Raw genomic sequence first — 16,853 nt, 5'->3', positions numbered from 1 at the left:
CCGCTAAACCTGGTCTTAGTCTCTCACCAGACTCAGGGCGCTCCGACTAACCTGGTCTTAGTCTCTCACAGACTCAGGCGCTCCGACTAACCTGGTCTTAGTCTCTCACCAGACTCAGGGCGCTCCGACTAACCTGGTCTTAGTCTCTCACCAGACTCAGGGCGCTCCGACTAACCTGGTCTTAGTCTCTCACCAGACTCAGGGCGCTCCGACTAACCTGGTCTTAGTCTCTCACCAGACTCAGGGCGCTCCGACTAACCTGTCTTAGCTCTCACCCGACTCAGGGCGCTCCGACTAACCTGGTCTTAGTCTCTCACCAGACTCAGGCGCTCCGGCTAACCTTGGTCTTAGTCTCTCACCAGACTCAGGGCGCTCCGACTAACCTGGTCTTAGTTCTCTCACCAGACTCAGGGCGCTCCGACTAACCTGGTCTTAGCTCTCACCAGACTCAGGGCGCTCCGACTAACCTGGTCTTAGTCTCTCACCAGACTCAGGGCGCTCCGACTAACCTGGTCTTAGCTCTCACCGACTCAGGGCGCTCCGCTAACCTGGTCTTAGCTCTCACCAGACTCAGGCGCTCCGACAACCAGGTCTAGTCTCTCACCCGACTCAGGGCGCTCCGCTAACCTGGTCTTAGTCTCTCACCAGACTCAGGGCGCTCCGACTAACCTGGTCTTAGTCTCTCACCAGACTCAGGGCGCTCCGACTAACCTGGTCTTAGTCTCTCACCAGACTCAGGGCGCTCCGACTAACCTGGTCTTAGTCTCTCACCGACTCAGGGCGCTCCACTAACCTGGTCTTAGTCTCTCACCAGACTCAAGGCGCTCCGACTAACCGTCTTAGTCTCTCACCAGACTCAGGGCGCTCCGACTAACCTGGTCTTAGTCTCTCACCCGACTCAGGGCGCTCCGGACAACCTGGTCTTAGTCTCTCACCCAGTCTGGTGAGAGACTAAGACCAGGTTAGTCGGAGCGCCCTGAGTCTGGTGAGAGACTAAGACCAGGTTAGCCGGAGCGCCCTGAGTCTGGTGAGCGACTAAGACCAGGTTAGCCGGAGAGCCCTGAGTCTGGTGAGAGACTAAGACCAGGTTAGATATGGCCAAGTGGTGTGCCCAAAAGTAAGACACGTATTCTGAGTTGCCTCAGCTTTTGAAGAAACTAAAATGTGACTTCAATTGTGACTGAAAGACCTGTGACTTTACTGATTCTCTCTGACTAGGGTTTAATATTTTTCCAGAGAATTTAGCAATTTTTTTTCCCGAGAAAATTGCATGAAATTACTGGGCATCCCGGTATTCCTGTTCAAACCGGAAGTGCTACTTAAAAGCATAGCCTATTATCCCAGTGGAAAAAATCGAACATGATTATACCACCGTAAATGGAGAAATATACACGTGAATATAACATTTTCTTTTTGTACTTGTTGCAATTGAATCAACTCAAAGTTCTCTCAAAGTCACCACACTATTTTGTTGAGGAAGTTTAGTTATAGGCTATGTAGGCTATGGCCATCTTGTTTTGAGCGACGATCTGTATAGCCAGTAGGCCTACTTGCTGTTTGCATGGCGTGGTCGCATGCAGCACTTTTAATTCATGCCGACTTTGTGCAAGTAAATAGGCTACAACAGCACACACACTCACAACCACACACTTGAGTGTTGAGGACTGATCATGCAGATATCAGAGCAGAGAAGACAGATTTAGACTTTACGTATCATTTAACAGCTCCATTTCACATCACGCTGCTCATAGAAATCATTCATTATAATTGACCAGTTTCTCAACATTATTTATCCCCTGAAACGAGAATGAGTTTGGGTGGGGAAATCTGGGTGAACCCGTCTCCCGCTATTAAACCGTATCTCTAACCTCCAGATTAGTAGGGATGTGGATATGGCGACTCCTCCTCTGAAGCTAAGGGTGAAGTACCCGTACCTCTCACCCAGAGAGAACATCCTGCTTTACCTGACTCACGTCACCTCCTCACAGGTAAGGCCTCTCTCTCTCTCCCTGTGGTACATGTGCTGTAGCATAGAGGTAGACTTTCTATCCGTACTCTGCACAGGGTCCTCTGCCGGTCAACAGATAATCACACTGTGAAGTCAACCAGACTGCAGAATTTTAGTGGTGTGGATCAACTCGATCCAATGTGATGGATTGACTGATGATTGATTTGTTGACGGATCTTGTCTGTCTCCCACAGGATGTGACATGCCATGCCGGCCATCTGATTAACCCTTTAAAGATCAACCACAACAATGTCCACACTCTCAACCTTAAAAAAGAGACCCTCAGTGACTTCCTGGTGGTGAGTCAACAATGTGTGTGTGTGTGTGTGTGTGTGTGTGTGGGTGTGCGTGTGTCTCACAGTATATATCCTCTTCTTTGCAGGGCTGTAAGGACCACCCATGTAAGTCATTTGGCTGCTCCATCCCTCACGTCAACAACAGCCAGGTCACTGTTACCTTCAGGGTGTGGAAGCCCACCTTTATCAAAGTGAGTATAATGGAGCGATCGATTGACTGATTGAACGATTGTGTTTTTTGACTGATTCCGATTTCACTCATCTGATTCAATTCTTTGCTGAGCAGGCAGAGTTCACCAGTCTTCATATGATAGTTCATGCCACCCTGGAGAACCAGAACCCCGATCTCTTCATGTTGAGTACCGCTAATAACGCCAGAGATGTGAGAGCGATGACCTATACGTTTTCATGTGATTTGATGTGTTTGCTTGTTGTCCTTTGTCGGTTTTCTGGGCCATGTGACACTCTCGTTTCTATCTCAGGTGAAGATCCAGGTGTCTAAAGAGGCTTTGGGAGGTATACCGCTGTGGATCATTATAGTCAGTATCCTAATAGGACTTCTCATTCTGGCCCTGGTCATMTTCGCCCTATGGAAGGTATGTGGGTGTTCACAACCTTCTGTCTGCTTGTGTCAATCGGGAAGAGATAACATAGCACAGGCTTGCATTATAGAGAGGTTCAACATGCGTGGCCATGTGTGTGACACACTTTCAAATCCATTCAACTTAAAAATCAAACTTCAGACTTGGATTGAATTGTATTGATTTCCATGTTTTCTTCTTTGCTCCGTTTACCAGGCTGGATTTTTCGAAAGAAAATCCATGGAGGACATGGAGAAGGAGGACATGAAGAATTAACCCTTCCCACCACCCTGTAGGTCTGTCTGTGCCCCACTGTCTTTAGGTCTGTTATCAGGTCAGTCAGAGGAGAGACCGTAGGAAATACCACAACAACCCATTCACCTGAATGCCATCAGGTCAGAGGAAAAGCCAGAGTTTATCTATGGTTCTGCACCAACCCATTCACCTGAAAGTGATGTGGCCCATCTATATGAACAACATGGTYTACCAGTCTTAATAACAACTTGGTCCGGTTCAGTGGAAAGAGAAGCCTTGGGAAACATTGAACTTGTACACTGTGGTCTTCCGTCTATCCCACTTGGGTACCAAGACCTGGACCTTAAGGACCTAAGCTAGAAGAGACATCAGAAGACCTAGATGTATGGCATCCTGACTCAGAACTGATCATATGATGCCACAACCTCATCAGCTTTATACAACAGAACAAAACATTCTCAGGTTTACTTATAACATCCCAACACCACTAAAAACACCCCAGACTATGGCATTAAACCAAAGTTGCCCAAGTCCATGTGAGCTCTGGTGGGTTTGCACAGACAATCTGCGATGGGTTCGAATCCTGTGTCCTAGTTGTTTGATACTTTTAACGAAACACTGTCAATCTATGGTATATCATGAAACGTGTTATTAATTCTATTTTGGCACATTCCTCATCTTCTAAGCAGAATGTTTGCTTTTGACACACTGACATTTTCAAAATGTTCTAGTCTTACAAGCTCAATCTGTAAGTTCGTTTTTTTTTTGTATGTTTAACAAAAACGTTCCTCCGAGTAATAAAGAGGTGTATGTGAGTGTACCCACCAAAAGAATATATTCTGTATAAAAGAAGAGGAGGAATAGATGCTATTGACATAAATACTTTTATTCATCTTGTCACGACATGGGGGTAGAGCATTTACAGATTGCACCTTTACAGTATTAGGAAAACCTTTGATTGTGCTGTTAATGTAAGTGAATGTAACGCTTGTACATAAAGTTGTTTGCAATAATTCCTAGAATTTAAGCTAAAATGGACATAAATGCAGCATGTATCAACAAGGCCCTACACTCTTAGAAAAAAAGGGTTCCAAAAGGGATAGGGTTTTTACAAAGAACCATTTTTGATCAGAAGAACCCTTTTCGGAAGACAAGGGTTATTTGTAAGGCAAAGGGTTCTACCTAGAACCTTTAACATGCTAAGAACCGTTTTTGGAAGAAAGGCAAGAATTGTTGTACATATAGCCATATATAGTATTTCCCAGCATGCAGGGAGATTTTCATTTTTTTTTTTTACTGTAATATCCCTGTTTTTGCATGTACATTGATTGGCTAATACATTTTATGCTACACAAAGATAAATAACATACCGTTTTCTAAACTAATCCAATCTGTTGGATTTATGGCACCCGTTACTTAGATGGTTGTTCCAGTTTAGATGATTGAGGTAGTCTCAGTATTCAGTCTTCCCTACCCTGGCAGTCATTCTGAATGCAGGTTGGGGCTGATTAATAATTCCACTTGTTGGCTATCCTAACTCTGGCTGGATTCCAATAGGAATTACACATCCCTTTGCAAGCCAGCATAATGTGACTTGCAGGCCTGATGTGGCATGTAAACCAGGAGATTCCTATCACCACTGTGTTCTGGTATAACTAAAGAAAGAAAGGCCTTATGATATATGTAATATATTGTCATAAATAATTAAAGGTGAAGGCTAATAAGRCTGGTGGAACCATTCATAAAGGGTACTAGGAAGAACCCTCCAAAGATTAAAGGATTCTTGGAACCATTCATAGATGTTCTAGGAAGAACCTTTAGATGATAAAAATGGTTCTTGGTAGAACCATATACAGGGGGTTCTTGGCAAAAGGTTCTACCCAGCACCAAAAGGGGTTCCCCTATGGGGACAAACTGAAGAACCTGTATGGTTCTACTTAGCACCTTTTTATCTAAGAGTGTATAGGTCAATAATAGAGAGAAAATAACTAATTTGCTCCAAAGTTTCTCAGGTGCTACGTACTGTATATAGTATAATGAGTATGTTCGGCCTTAATAATATGGAGTATATGGAGCTTTGACATCATCTGAATTAGATAAAAGAAACAAACGTAGTATTTTAAAATTAAAATATTGGTTTTATATTTTGATCAAAATCGAAATGTCCAACAAATGTGTATTGGAACTAGATTCATTTAGCATCCATCCGCTAAGATTTTAGTTTTTTGGCTCTTTCTTTCTTTTCTGTCTTTTCTTTTCTGGGAGATTGATTCGTGAGGTAGCCTACAGTCACATACAGTAATCCAGAAAGCCTCTCAGTGGAGTGTAACTTGATTCCTGATGTCTTAATTTGACAGTAGCACCGAACAAAAAAACGTATGTCATGAAGATGGTCAAAATCTGGAAACTAGGCGATTGACGGTCACATACCGGGGGTGATATGACAGTCTATGAGGGACCGGTAGAGGTTTGAAATCACCCTCACCATGTGACACTCGTGAATGTGAGTTGCATCCCCCCCCCCCCCCCCCCCCTTTCTTTTGATATTTATGCACCTTGGCTTATTCTCCTCCTGGATCTATCTGCATTTTGTTTCCATATTTTGCATACGTTGTATTGTATATAAGAGACACTCATCAGCTCGCTCATCACTTTTGAAAGCACAAGTAATAAAGATCAAATGTCTGTAAAATGTGTAAGATCATGTTAACACAGCGATCCTCCATCCTGTCCCCTTCTGGAGAACTTATTTGTCACAGCTCGGCAGTGACAGAGTCAGCCGATGAAGGTGTTGAAGAGTTGATTACAGAATGAGTTGAATCAGTACCCGTACTCTTGAACCCAGAACCAAATTTGCGTGTGCTGACCGGCATCTCGATTGGACATTTAATAACATTCATGTTAACAGTCTGTCTCAAGAGATTGTTGTGTCAGGTGTGACGGCGCTAAGGTTGGATAGCAACCCGCATTACTTTGAGTCTCCAGGAGCAGGTTTGAGGATCACTGATCTATCGTCTCAGTCCACTTTAACGGGGAGGGAGGGGGGGGGGGGGGGGGGGGGCTGAGACTGCATCTGACTGATATGGTCCAGTCATACACACTGCTGTGAAATGTCCACTTAATGCACTGGTTTGTCATACTGTATGTACTCTCATTAGCACAGATTTGAAATCATTTAGAAAGCATTGCACATGTTGTCAAGGATCTTATGCAACAACAAAAAATAAAGCCTCGTTTTTTTAATGTTGGACATCAATGACCTAAGTCATGCCATAAGACTGAATTAGTATAATTGCAGGCCATAGCAGGTGAGTTAGTTGTGTGCGTGCATACGTGCATACGTGCATACTTGCATACGTGCGGCATGTTCGTGTGTATGTTTGCGTGAGTTATTGTTGTGTGCTAAAAAGTCTAAGTTTTCTCTCTGAAGTGCAGGCAGCAAGCCAGCTATTTTGTTGCAGACAGGTTGCTCATGCGTTTGGGATTACTGTACACATCAGTTAATCCTTTCAGCTGGATCTTGTTCACAGTCAGTGGGCAGTCCGGGCAATGCAGGCATACTGACCCCATTACACACACAGGATGGGCTTCATGGTTTCAGATTGAAAGGAAAGGGGCAAGGCAGCTTCCATTATGATTATGCTTGTGTGTTCTAGGTGTTTGTGTCTTATAAAGAACAATAACTACAGACGGACGGACAGACGGACAGACGGACAGACGGACAGACGGACAGACGGACAGACGGACAGACGGACAGACAGACAGACCTGCCACTTGTGTGAAACCTGCCACTTTACTGTAAATGCGGAGAGCTGTGGTTCTGTTTAATTGATCTCAGTCTCGGGTCAGGTATATAACACCACATGGGTATTATTTGGGGATCTGTGGTGTGAGACAGAGAGAGAGAGAGAAAGAGAGAGATAGAATCCTGACTACCGCTCTGCCTGGGGGCTCCCGTAGTACTGTTTACTCATCCTCTTTTGATGTGAAGTGGGAAGACCAACAGTTTGTTCAATGAATAATATCTTAAACACATTGTAAACAACACCCGTATTATCTCAGAAGGGTAGCTCCGAGGGTACAGTATCAGTCACTGTCCTAAGATCAAACGTATGGCTCAGAATGTTACTGTAGTGCGGCTGGTATTGTCTCATGGTATGTCAGTTGCTGTAGAGGATTTGTAACGAACACACCCTGATACTCAGGTCCAGACAGGTTTGGAGAAACATGTTCAAATTTACTACCTGACCGAATAGTTGGAGACTTTTTGAGAGCGTGAGGAAATGGTGTGTCATCTTTCACGGAGGTAACTCTGAAGGACGGGGGTCATGGGCGGGGTGAGCTTGAGTAACAAATAGTCCAAGAGTTCCCTGTCAAACTTCTGTACCGTATTATCTGGAAACACATAGCCCACGGACATAATGTAAACCCCTAAATCAGACAACCGCAATCATGATGACGACTCATTGGTGAATGTCCATATCTGTTTTGAAATACAAAAAGAGGGTGTATCACTAAGCGCTTGAATTGTGGCATGCACTGCATTACTACGTTTTATTGTCATGTGCACAAGTACAGTTCATGCAAGCTCTTTCCCAACAATGCAGTAATCAGTATCAGTATCAGTATCAGTAGTACTATAAAGTAGTACCTCCACCAGAAGAAGAACATGAGAAAGTAAGCAAGCTGCATACCTCGGATATACCGGGTCAGTTCCAGGGTCCATGTTTACAAGGGGTACTGGAGTGGGAGGGGTAGATATGTATAGTGGGGTAGATATGTATAGTGGTAAGGTGACTAGGCATCAGGACAAATGATCAACAGAGTAGCAACAGTGTACATGATTGTGTGTGTGTGTGTGGAGTCAGTATGAATGTGTGTGCATGTTATGTGTATGAGCAAAAGAAGTGTGTGTGTGTGTGCACACGCGTATGTGAGCAAATGAGTGTGCACAGCTTTGCCGTCCGGAAGCAGAGAGAACAGTCTAGAACAGTCTTGAACAATTCTCCGGGCCATTCTAACACACCGCCTGATATAGAGGTCATGGATGGGATGGTGCTCGGCCCCAGTGATATACTGGGCTGTCCACAACACCCTCTGTAGCACCATGCGATTGAGGGAGGTGCAGTTKCCATACCGAGCAGTGATGCAGCCTGTCAAGATGCTCTCAATGGTGCAGCTGTTGAACTTTTTGAGGATTTGAGGGCCCGTGCCAAATCTTTTCAACCTTCTGAGAGGGAAGAGGCGCTGTCATGCCTGCTACACAACTATTTCTGAGTGTGTGGACCATTTTAAGTCCTTAGTGATTTGGACAGAGGAACTTGAAGCTCGCGACCCGCTCCACTGCAGCCCCGTCGATGCAGATTTTGGTACTTTATGCGGATCTCCATTAGCTGTTGCAAAGCAGCAGCTACTCTTCCTGGGGTCCACACAACATGAAACATGACATAATACAGAACATTAGTAGACAAGGACAGAACTACATCAATAAAAACATTTTTTTAAAGGCACACGTCAATACATACACACAAACTATCTAGGTCAAATACGGGAGAGGTGTTGTGCCGTGAGGTGTTGCTTTATCAGTTTTTTTTTAAACAAGGTTTGCTGTTCGTTTGAGCAATATGAGATGGAACGGAGTTCCATGCAATAATGGCTCTTTATAATACTGTACGCTTCCTTGAATTTGTTCTGGATTTGGGGACTGTGAAAAGACCCCTGGTGGCATGTCTGGTGGGATAAGAGCTGTGTGTAAGTTGACTATGCAAACAATGGGTTTTTCAACACATTAATGTTTCTTATAAAAAGAAGAAGTGATGCGGTCAGTCTCTCCTCAACTCTTAGCCAAGAGAGACTGGCATGCATAATATTTATATCAGCCCTTTGATTACAACGAAGAGCAAAACGTGCCGCTCTGTTCTGGGCCAGCTGCAGCTTAACTAGGTCTTTCCTTGCAGCACTGGACCACACAATTGGACAATAATCAAGATAAGACAAAACTAGAGCCTGCAGGACTTGCTTTTTTGGAGACAGACCTCTCCCCATCTTTACAACTATTGAATCAATACGTTTCGGGCCATGACAATTTACAATTTAAGGTAACGCCAAGTAATTTAGTCTCGTCAACTTGTTCAACAGCCACACCGTTCATTACCAGATTCAGCTGAGGTCTAGAACTTTGGGAATGGATGGGGGCGTGCTTACCCCCCTGTTTCCTGTAGTCCACGATCAACTCCTTGGTCTTACTGACATTGAGGGATAGGTTGCTGTCCCACGTCAGCCTACGTACAGTATACAGCAGGTAGTTATCTTGAATGGATGATCTTATAAGGAGTCTAAAGCAGATAAAGCACTTCCTGCCTGTATAGAATGGTTCCAGAGAACTTCACACACAGTTACCACACATACCTCACCACATCCCACAGTGTGACTGTTGTAGGTGCAGTGTTGTATTATGAAGTCATCACGCGAGATGTGTCTTTGCTAGTAAACTTCATGGCGAGTAACTAAGAAAATAAAGACACAACCACAGTCGACAAAATTAGAAAGGGGTTTTGGTGAAAGAAAATCCAATGTTGCTCCATTGTATCCACAGTTTACAACATGTGAAAGAAATGTTGCTTAGGGCCCCCAAAAGGCTAGGGCCGGCCCTAATTCATTGGTGCCTTTTCACTCAGACAAGTTATATTAAAATGGGCTTAACGTGTGATATTAAAATGGGCTTGTTCATGTTGGTGTCGTTCTCTCCACATAAAAGCGTAGTCCTTATGCTACTCTTTGAAATGTCAGTACCCTCGTTGTCTCTGCCGTCCCGATCAGGGCGTTACTAGTTACCACAGCCACAAAGTCMTAACTATGGCTAAACCCCGCCTATTTCCAAAATGTATCTTCTAAAGAAATCTGATGTTAAACTTAACCTTAACCACACTGCTAACCTTGTGCCTAACCACAACCTTATATTAAGACCAAAAAGCTTTTTTTCCCCATACATTTTTATGATATCCATTTTTACTTTGTGGCTGTGGTAACTAGTGACAACCGACCCGAGCGCCCCGTTCTGAACTTCAACAACGGTGAGACGTCTGCTGAAGTTAAAACTGCACGGGGACCGAAGAGGCGCCCGCTTTCATCACCTMGTTTTTTCTCATTCTTGGAACGATGKRGTTTAATCCAAAGAGGACTGTTTTGACGTTGCTTTTGATCCAGTGTAAGTACTTTTGCACTTCTATGGAYTTAGATTAAGATTAGAAAACGTTATTTTGCTAAACGTGTCAAGTGCCAGAGATATTCCAGTGCAATACAGGCTACTGATGCAAGTGTATCAACGCTATGATTACGCCAGTTGGCTATCTATGGAAAGTATACAAATGTTTCTCATGGCTCCCCTGAGATACCTGGGCACAAGATAACGTTGCTTCAATCTCTCAGTGACATTCCTTTGAAAACGTGTCAGTACAGATGAGGCTGGAGGGGTACCAAAATATTTAAGATATTATGGATATCAGGAATTGAACACTGCATTTGGAGTGCGGTGTATTGTGATTTTAGGACTAGTTATCCGCTAGATTTAGAAAGAGAGTTTTTTCTGCAGTTGAACGTCAAGAGTGTTGAGAAAGCAGCACTATTGCAGTTTAGACCAGGCTCTATTGCATTTCCATGTGTTCTCAGGTGAGAGCTGGGTTGGTAACCCGGAGAGATATTCTGTTGCCTGAAGCGATGAAAATGATTGTCAGCCAGGCATGCTCATACACTACATCACCAAGAGTGTGTGAACATCTGCTCGTTGAACATCTCGTTCCAAAATCATGTGTTAATATGGAGTCGGTCCCCCCTTTTTGCCGCTATAACAGCCTCCACTCTTCTGGGAAAGCTTTCGACTAGATGTTGGAACATTGCTGCGGCGACTGGCTTTCCGTTCAGCCACGAGCATTAATGAGGTCGGGCACTGATGTTGGACGCTTAGGCCTGGCGCGCAGTTGGCGTTCCAATTCATCCCAAAGGTGTTCGATGGGGTTGAGGTCAGGGCTCTGTGCAGACCAGTCAAGTTCTTCCACACCGATCTCAACAAACCATTTCTGTATGGACCTCGCTTTGTGCCCGAGGCCACTGTCATGCTGAAACAGGAAAGGGCCTTCCCCAAACTGTTGCTACAGAACTAAGGGGCCTCACTGGAATTAAGGGACCTAGCCCAAACCATGAAAACCAGCCCCAGACCATTATTCATCCTCCACCAATTTTTACAGTTGATACTACGCATTGGGGTAGGTAGCGTTCTCCTGGCATCCGTCAAACCCAGATTCTTTCGTCGGACTGCCAGATTATGAAGCGGGATTCATCACGCCAGAGAAAGCGTTTCCACTGCTCCAGAGTCCAATGGTGGTGAGCTTTACACCACTCCAGCCGACACTTGGCATTGCGCATGGTGATCTTAGGCTTGTGTGTGGCTGCTCGGCCATGGAAACCCATTTCATGAAGCTCCCAACAAACAGTTATTGTGCTGCCGTTGCTTCCAGAGGCAGTTTGGAACTCGGTAATGAGTGTTGCATCCAATGACAGATGATTTTTACGCACTATGCCCTTTCAGCATTCTGCGGTCCCGTTCTGTGAGCTTGTGTGGCCTACCACTTTGCGCCTGAGCTGTTGTTGCTCCTAGACATTTCCACTTCACAATAACAGCACTTACAGTTGACCGGGGCAGCTCTAKCAGGGCAGAAATTTGACAAACTGACTTGTTGGAAAGGTGGCATCCTATGACGGTGCCACGTTGAAAGTCACTTAGCTCTTCAATAAGGCCATTCTACTGCCAATGTTTGTCTTTGGAGATTGCATGGCTGTGTGCTTGATTTTATATACCTGTCAACAAGGGGTGTGGCTCAAATAGCTGAATCCACTAATTTGACGGGGTGTCCACATACTTTTGTATATATAGTGTATCCTCATGATGAGGTTACAATGAGCTGTGCGAAGGAGGAGGACACACCGACAGAGGTGTGTAGAAGAGCGTGCTGCAACAACATTCTAAAAGCCACCTTCTTCATTCTTTCGACTCTTGCCTGAAGAGTTTCAAAGTATAGTTAGGCAACTATATATTAATGTATGGCATGGTTCCTCCCTGTTTTTCCCCAGAGAGATGCTGACTGCAGTTCTCACCGCCCAAAACAAGCCATGTTTGCTATCATGTCATACAGCTGTTTGAAATGTTAGAGATGGTGAAAAGACAGCATCGATTGGTTCAGGGACTACAGATTTTACTGACCACCTGACATGACCAGGATGATCTCTAGTTTTAGCCTATCTTGATTAGAGGTCGACGATTATGATTTTTCAACTCCGATGCCGATACCGATTATCGGAGGACCGAAAAAAGCCGATACCGATTAATCGGACGATTTTTATATATCTTTGTAATAATGACAATTTACAACAATAGTGAATGAACAATGAACCCTTTTATTTTAACTTAATATAATACATAAATAAAATATATTTAGTCTCAAATAAATAATGGAACATGTTCAATTTGGTTTAAATAATGCAAAAACACTGGAGAAGTGTGTTGGAGAAGAAAGTAAAAGTGCAATATGTGCCATGTAAAAAAGCTAACATTTCAGAACATGAGAACATATGTAAACTAGTGGTTCAATAATCCCAGTTCTTCAATATTCCCAGTTAAGAAGTTTTAGGTTGTAGTTATTATAGGAATTATGACGCATCGACTATTTCTCTCTATACCATTTGTATTTCATATACCTTTGACTATTGGATGTTCTTATAGGCACTTTAGTAGTGCCAGCCTAATCTCGGGAGTTGATAGACTTGAAGTCATAAACAGCGCTGTGCCTCAAGCATTGCTAAGAGCTGCTCGCAAAGTGCTGTTTGAATGAATGCTTACGAGCCTGCTGCTGCCTACCACCGCTCAGTCAGACTGCTCTATCAAATATCAAATCATAGACTTAATTATAATAAACACGCAGAAATACGAGCCTTTGGTCATTAATATGGTCAAATCCGGAAACTATAATTTAGAAAACAAAACGTTTATTCTTTCAGTGAAATACGGAACCATTCCTTATTTTGTTGATCGGGTGGCAACCCTAAGTCTAAATATTGCTGTTACATTGCACAACCTTCAATGTTATGTCATAATTATGTACAATTCTGACAAATTAATTACGGTCTTTGTTAGGAAGAAACACAGTTCGCAACGAGCCAGGCGGCCCAAACTGTTGCATATACCCTGACTCCGCTTGCACTGAACGCAAGAGAAGTGACACAATTTCCCTAGTTAATATTGCCTGCTAACATGCATTTATTTTAACTAAATATGCAGGTTTAAAAATATATACTTCTGTGTATTGATTTTAAGAAAGGCATTGATGTTTATGGTTAGGTACATTTGTGCAACGAATGTGCTTTTTTCGCGAATGCRCTTTTGTTAAATCATCACCCGTTTGGCGAAGTTGAATTGGGCTGTGATTYRATGATAMATTAACAGGCACCGCATTGATTATAAGCAACGCAGGACAAGCTAGTTAACCTAGTAATATCATCAACCATGTGTTAACTAGTGATTATGTGAAGATAGATTGTTTTTTATAAGATACGTTTAATGCTAGCTAGCAACTTACCTTGGCTCATTGCAGCCACAGGGTCCTTTTGACGCTGCACTCGCGTAATAGGTGGTCAGCCTGCCACGCAGTTTCCTCATGATTACAATGTAATCKGCCATAATTGGCATCCAAAAAGGCAGATTACCGATTGTTATGAAAACTTGAAATCGGCCATGCCGATTAATCGGTCGAACTCTAATCTTGATTATTGTCCAGTCATATGGTCAAGTGCTACAAAGAAAGAGCTAGTTAAGATGCAGCTGGCCCAGAACTGAGCGGCACGTCTTGATCTTCAATGTAATCAGAGGGCTAATATTAATACTGTCCATGTCAGTCTCTGTTGGCTAAGAGTTGAGAAAAGACTGACTGCGTCACTTCTTGCTTTTATAAGAAACATTAATGTGTTCAAATTCCATTTTTTTTTTGCATAGTCAACTTACACACAGCACTGACACACACACTTACCCCACCAGACATGCCACCAGGGGTCTTTTCACAGTCCCCAGGTCCAGAACAAATTCAAGGAAACGTACAGTATTATACAGAACCATGAGTGCATGGAACYCCCTTCCATCTTATATACTGTAGCGCAAGTGAACAGCRAACCTGGTTTCAAAAGACAAATAAAGCAACACCTCACGGCACAACGCCTCTCCCTCATGTGACCTACTTGTTGTGTGTATGTACTGACATGTATGTGGAACTGATAGATGCACACACACACACTACATGTTAATCTTTTTCAATGTATGCAAATTGTAAAGTATTTTGTCTATAATGTCTTTCTCGTTATATGTCGAACCCCAGTAAGACTAGCTGTTGCCATTGGCGTCGGCTAATGGGGATCCTAATAAATCGAATCAAATCAAATAAACTCCCAATAGACATGGATTCACCAGAGCCCTCCGCTGCCCAGCCACTGTCCAATGACGTGCCCAGTCAGTCACAGAGCAGGGATCTAAAGTGGGTTATCCAGCTTGCTGCACACAATGCACCCAGCCGACTGGAACCACATTGGGACAGAATCAGCAAGGTTTACACAGGGCCAGTGGGGACTCTCTCTGTAATCTCTCTCTGATCTCTTCCGTCTTTTCTTTCTCACACCCACCTCCTCTCTCTTCTCTTTCTCACAGCTCTCTCTCTCTCTCTCTCTCTCTCTCTCTCTCTCTCTCTCATCCTCTCTCTTCTCTCTCTCTTCTCTCTCTCTCTCTCTCTCTCTCTCTCTCTCTCTCTCTCTCTCCTCTCTCTCTCTCTCTCTCTCTCTCTCTCTCTCTTCTCTCTCTCTCTTCTCTCTCTCCTCTCTCTCTCTCTCTCTCGTTCTCATCTCTCTCTCTCTCTATCTCTTCTTCACTCTCTTCTTTCTCTCTCTCTCTCTCTCTCTCTCTCTCTCTCTCTTCTCTCTCTCTCTCTCTCTCCTCTCTCTCTTCTCTCTCTCTCTCTCTCTCTCTCTCTCTCTTCTTGCTTGTTCGGATCTTTGTGTATACGTGCACAGTACCAGTCAAAAGTTTGGACACACCTACTCATTCCAGAGTTCTTTCTTTACTTCTACAATGTTCTACATTGTAGAATAACAGTGAAGACATCAAAACGATGAAATAACACAGATGGAAATCATGTAGTAACCAAAAAAGATCCATCAGTGTGACCACAACTGGCGCGTGTGATTAATGAGATGATCGTCACCTCCTCACATCCTGTTCTAAGATATCTGCCCGCCACTTGTCTAACAGGTGGATTAAACTCAAGGGTTGCATCCAAAATGTCATCCTATTTCCTATGTAGTGCACTACTTTTGACCAGGGCCCATAGGGAATAGCCTGGTCTAAAGTAGTGCACTACACAGGGAATATGGTGTCATTTGGAGCCTTTGGCCCTCTCACAGCCCTGTTTTAGTGTTTGGATGTGATGTGACTCATTGCTGAACCATGATAACACTTAAGTAACTATACTATCATATCTTAGCTGTCTAGTAGTATGGAGCAAAATGCTGCAATTACGGAACTGTGATCCCTATTTCTCTATTTGTTTGGAAGGGTAAAGTTCACCTGGCCTGTGTTAGGTTAGGCCTTGTATGGTATGTGAACTTAACCTGATTGTGGYTTCACCACCCTACTAAGCAAATTCTCTTTGTTGTTCTGCAGCATAAAATGCTCAGACCCCTCGGTTGGAATAAAGTTTATAAAAGCGCTTCATGGTGGCTCACACAGCATATGTAAAAAGTAGCATTCGATCACATTCTTTGTCACTGTCTCCAAGTAAGAAAAATGTATTCTTGGGAAATGCTCAATTCTAACCCATTCATTCTTTCCGTGCTCGTCAATTGCTAACATTTAAGTGTCAGTCATTTAGCAGACGCTCTTATCCAGAGCGACAACTGTCATGGTGAGTAAAACCTTTCCTCAATAAACCAGCGATCAGCCAAGTCAGTGCTGGTAAGACAAGTGTAGTGCAAGAAAGGCAAGGGTGTTAGTTAAAAAAATGTGTTTCTATTCTTACTCAGTGTCTCTCTGTTCAGTGTAGGCTCTGTTATAGACCTCATGGATGGTGCCGTGACGTGACTGTTGTTTGGTCGTCCTGAAAGGCCTTGCTAGTGGTTTGATATCACTCACACCCATCTCAATAGGCCCCTCGCTACTGTGTGTCGTCTATAAGCAGCCACTGCACTGACATGTCTGAAACCTTAGACCAGTAATCTGTACATTTTGTCATGCTTCGACTTGTCCAGATTGGTGATCGCACACAGCCAGATCCCTGTCTCGAGTTGAATCCATCTTCAGTACCTTTGGGAAAATGTAAGGCCGTTGAAATTCTTACCTTGCTCTTACAATAGAACAATGAGAGTACTTTGGGCTGCTGTATGTATGAATTGTGATTAAATACTAGCAAAGTCGTCTAAAAACAGAGTTGAGTATTATTATCACTGTCGTTATATTTTGACCTTCAGTTCACATGGTGGAAAAATACTTTCTTTATGTTTCACTATGAATGCCTATGGTGTTATGCCTTGATGGATGTGTTTGAATGTCTCTGACATCTTTACTATCGCAAGACCTGACACTGTATAGTACTGCATTGTTGTTGGTGTTAGGAATTTGTTGTTATT

The 16,853-nt window shown here is 43.5% G+C and overlaps 1 protein-coding gene across 1 annotated transcript in view; it reads left to right on the top strand.

Moving 5' to 3' along the window:
• Window positions 1-3,704, top strand: part of itga1 (integrin, alpha 1) — a 70,203-nt gene extending 66,499 nt beyond the window's left edge. Inside the window, exons 25-30 of the mRNA XM_023983442.2 lie at window positions 1,875-1,988; window positions 2,203-2,307; window positions 2,391-2,495; window positions 2,591-2,686; window positions 2,787-2,900; window positions 3,102-3,704. Coding sequence (XP_023839210.1) covers window positions 1,875-1,988; window positions 2,203-2,307; window positions 2,391-2,495; window positions 2,591-2,686; window positions 2,787-2,900; window positions 3,102-3,161 — 594 coding nt within the window. The 3' untranslated portion in view covers window positions 3,162-3,704. The remainder of the gene's footprint in view (window positions 1-1,874; window positions 1,989-2,202; window positions 2,308-2,390; window positions 2,496-2,590; window positions 2,687-2,786; window positions 2,901-3,101) is intronic.
• Window positions 3,705-16,853: the final 13,149 nt, after the last annotated feature.

Source organism: Salvelinus sp. IW2-2015, linkage group LG4q.1:29 (assembly GCF_002910315.2).
Source record: "Salvelinus sp. IW2-2015 linkage group LG4q.1:29, ASM291031v2, whole genome shotgun sequence".
In the NCBI taxonomy this organism is placed as follows: domain Eukaryota; kingdom Metazoa; phylum Chordata; class Actinopteri; order Salmoniformes; family Salmonidae; genus Salvelinus; species Salvelinus sp. IW2-2015.
Note: the sequence above shows the minus strand (reverse complement) of the source record. Positions and strands in the feature narration are given on the sequence as shown.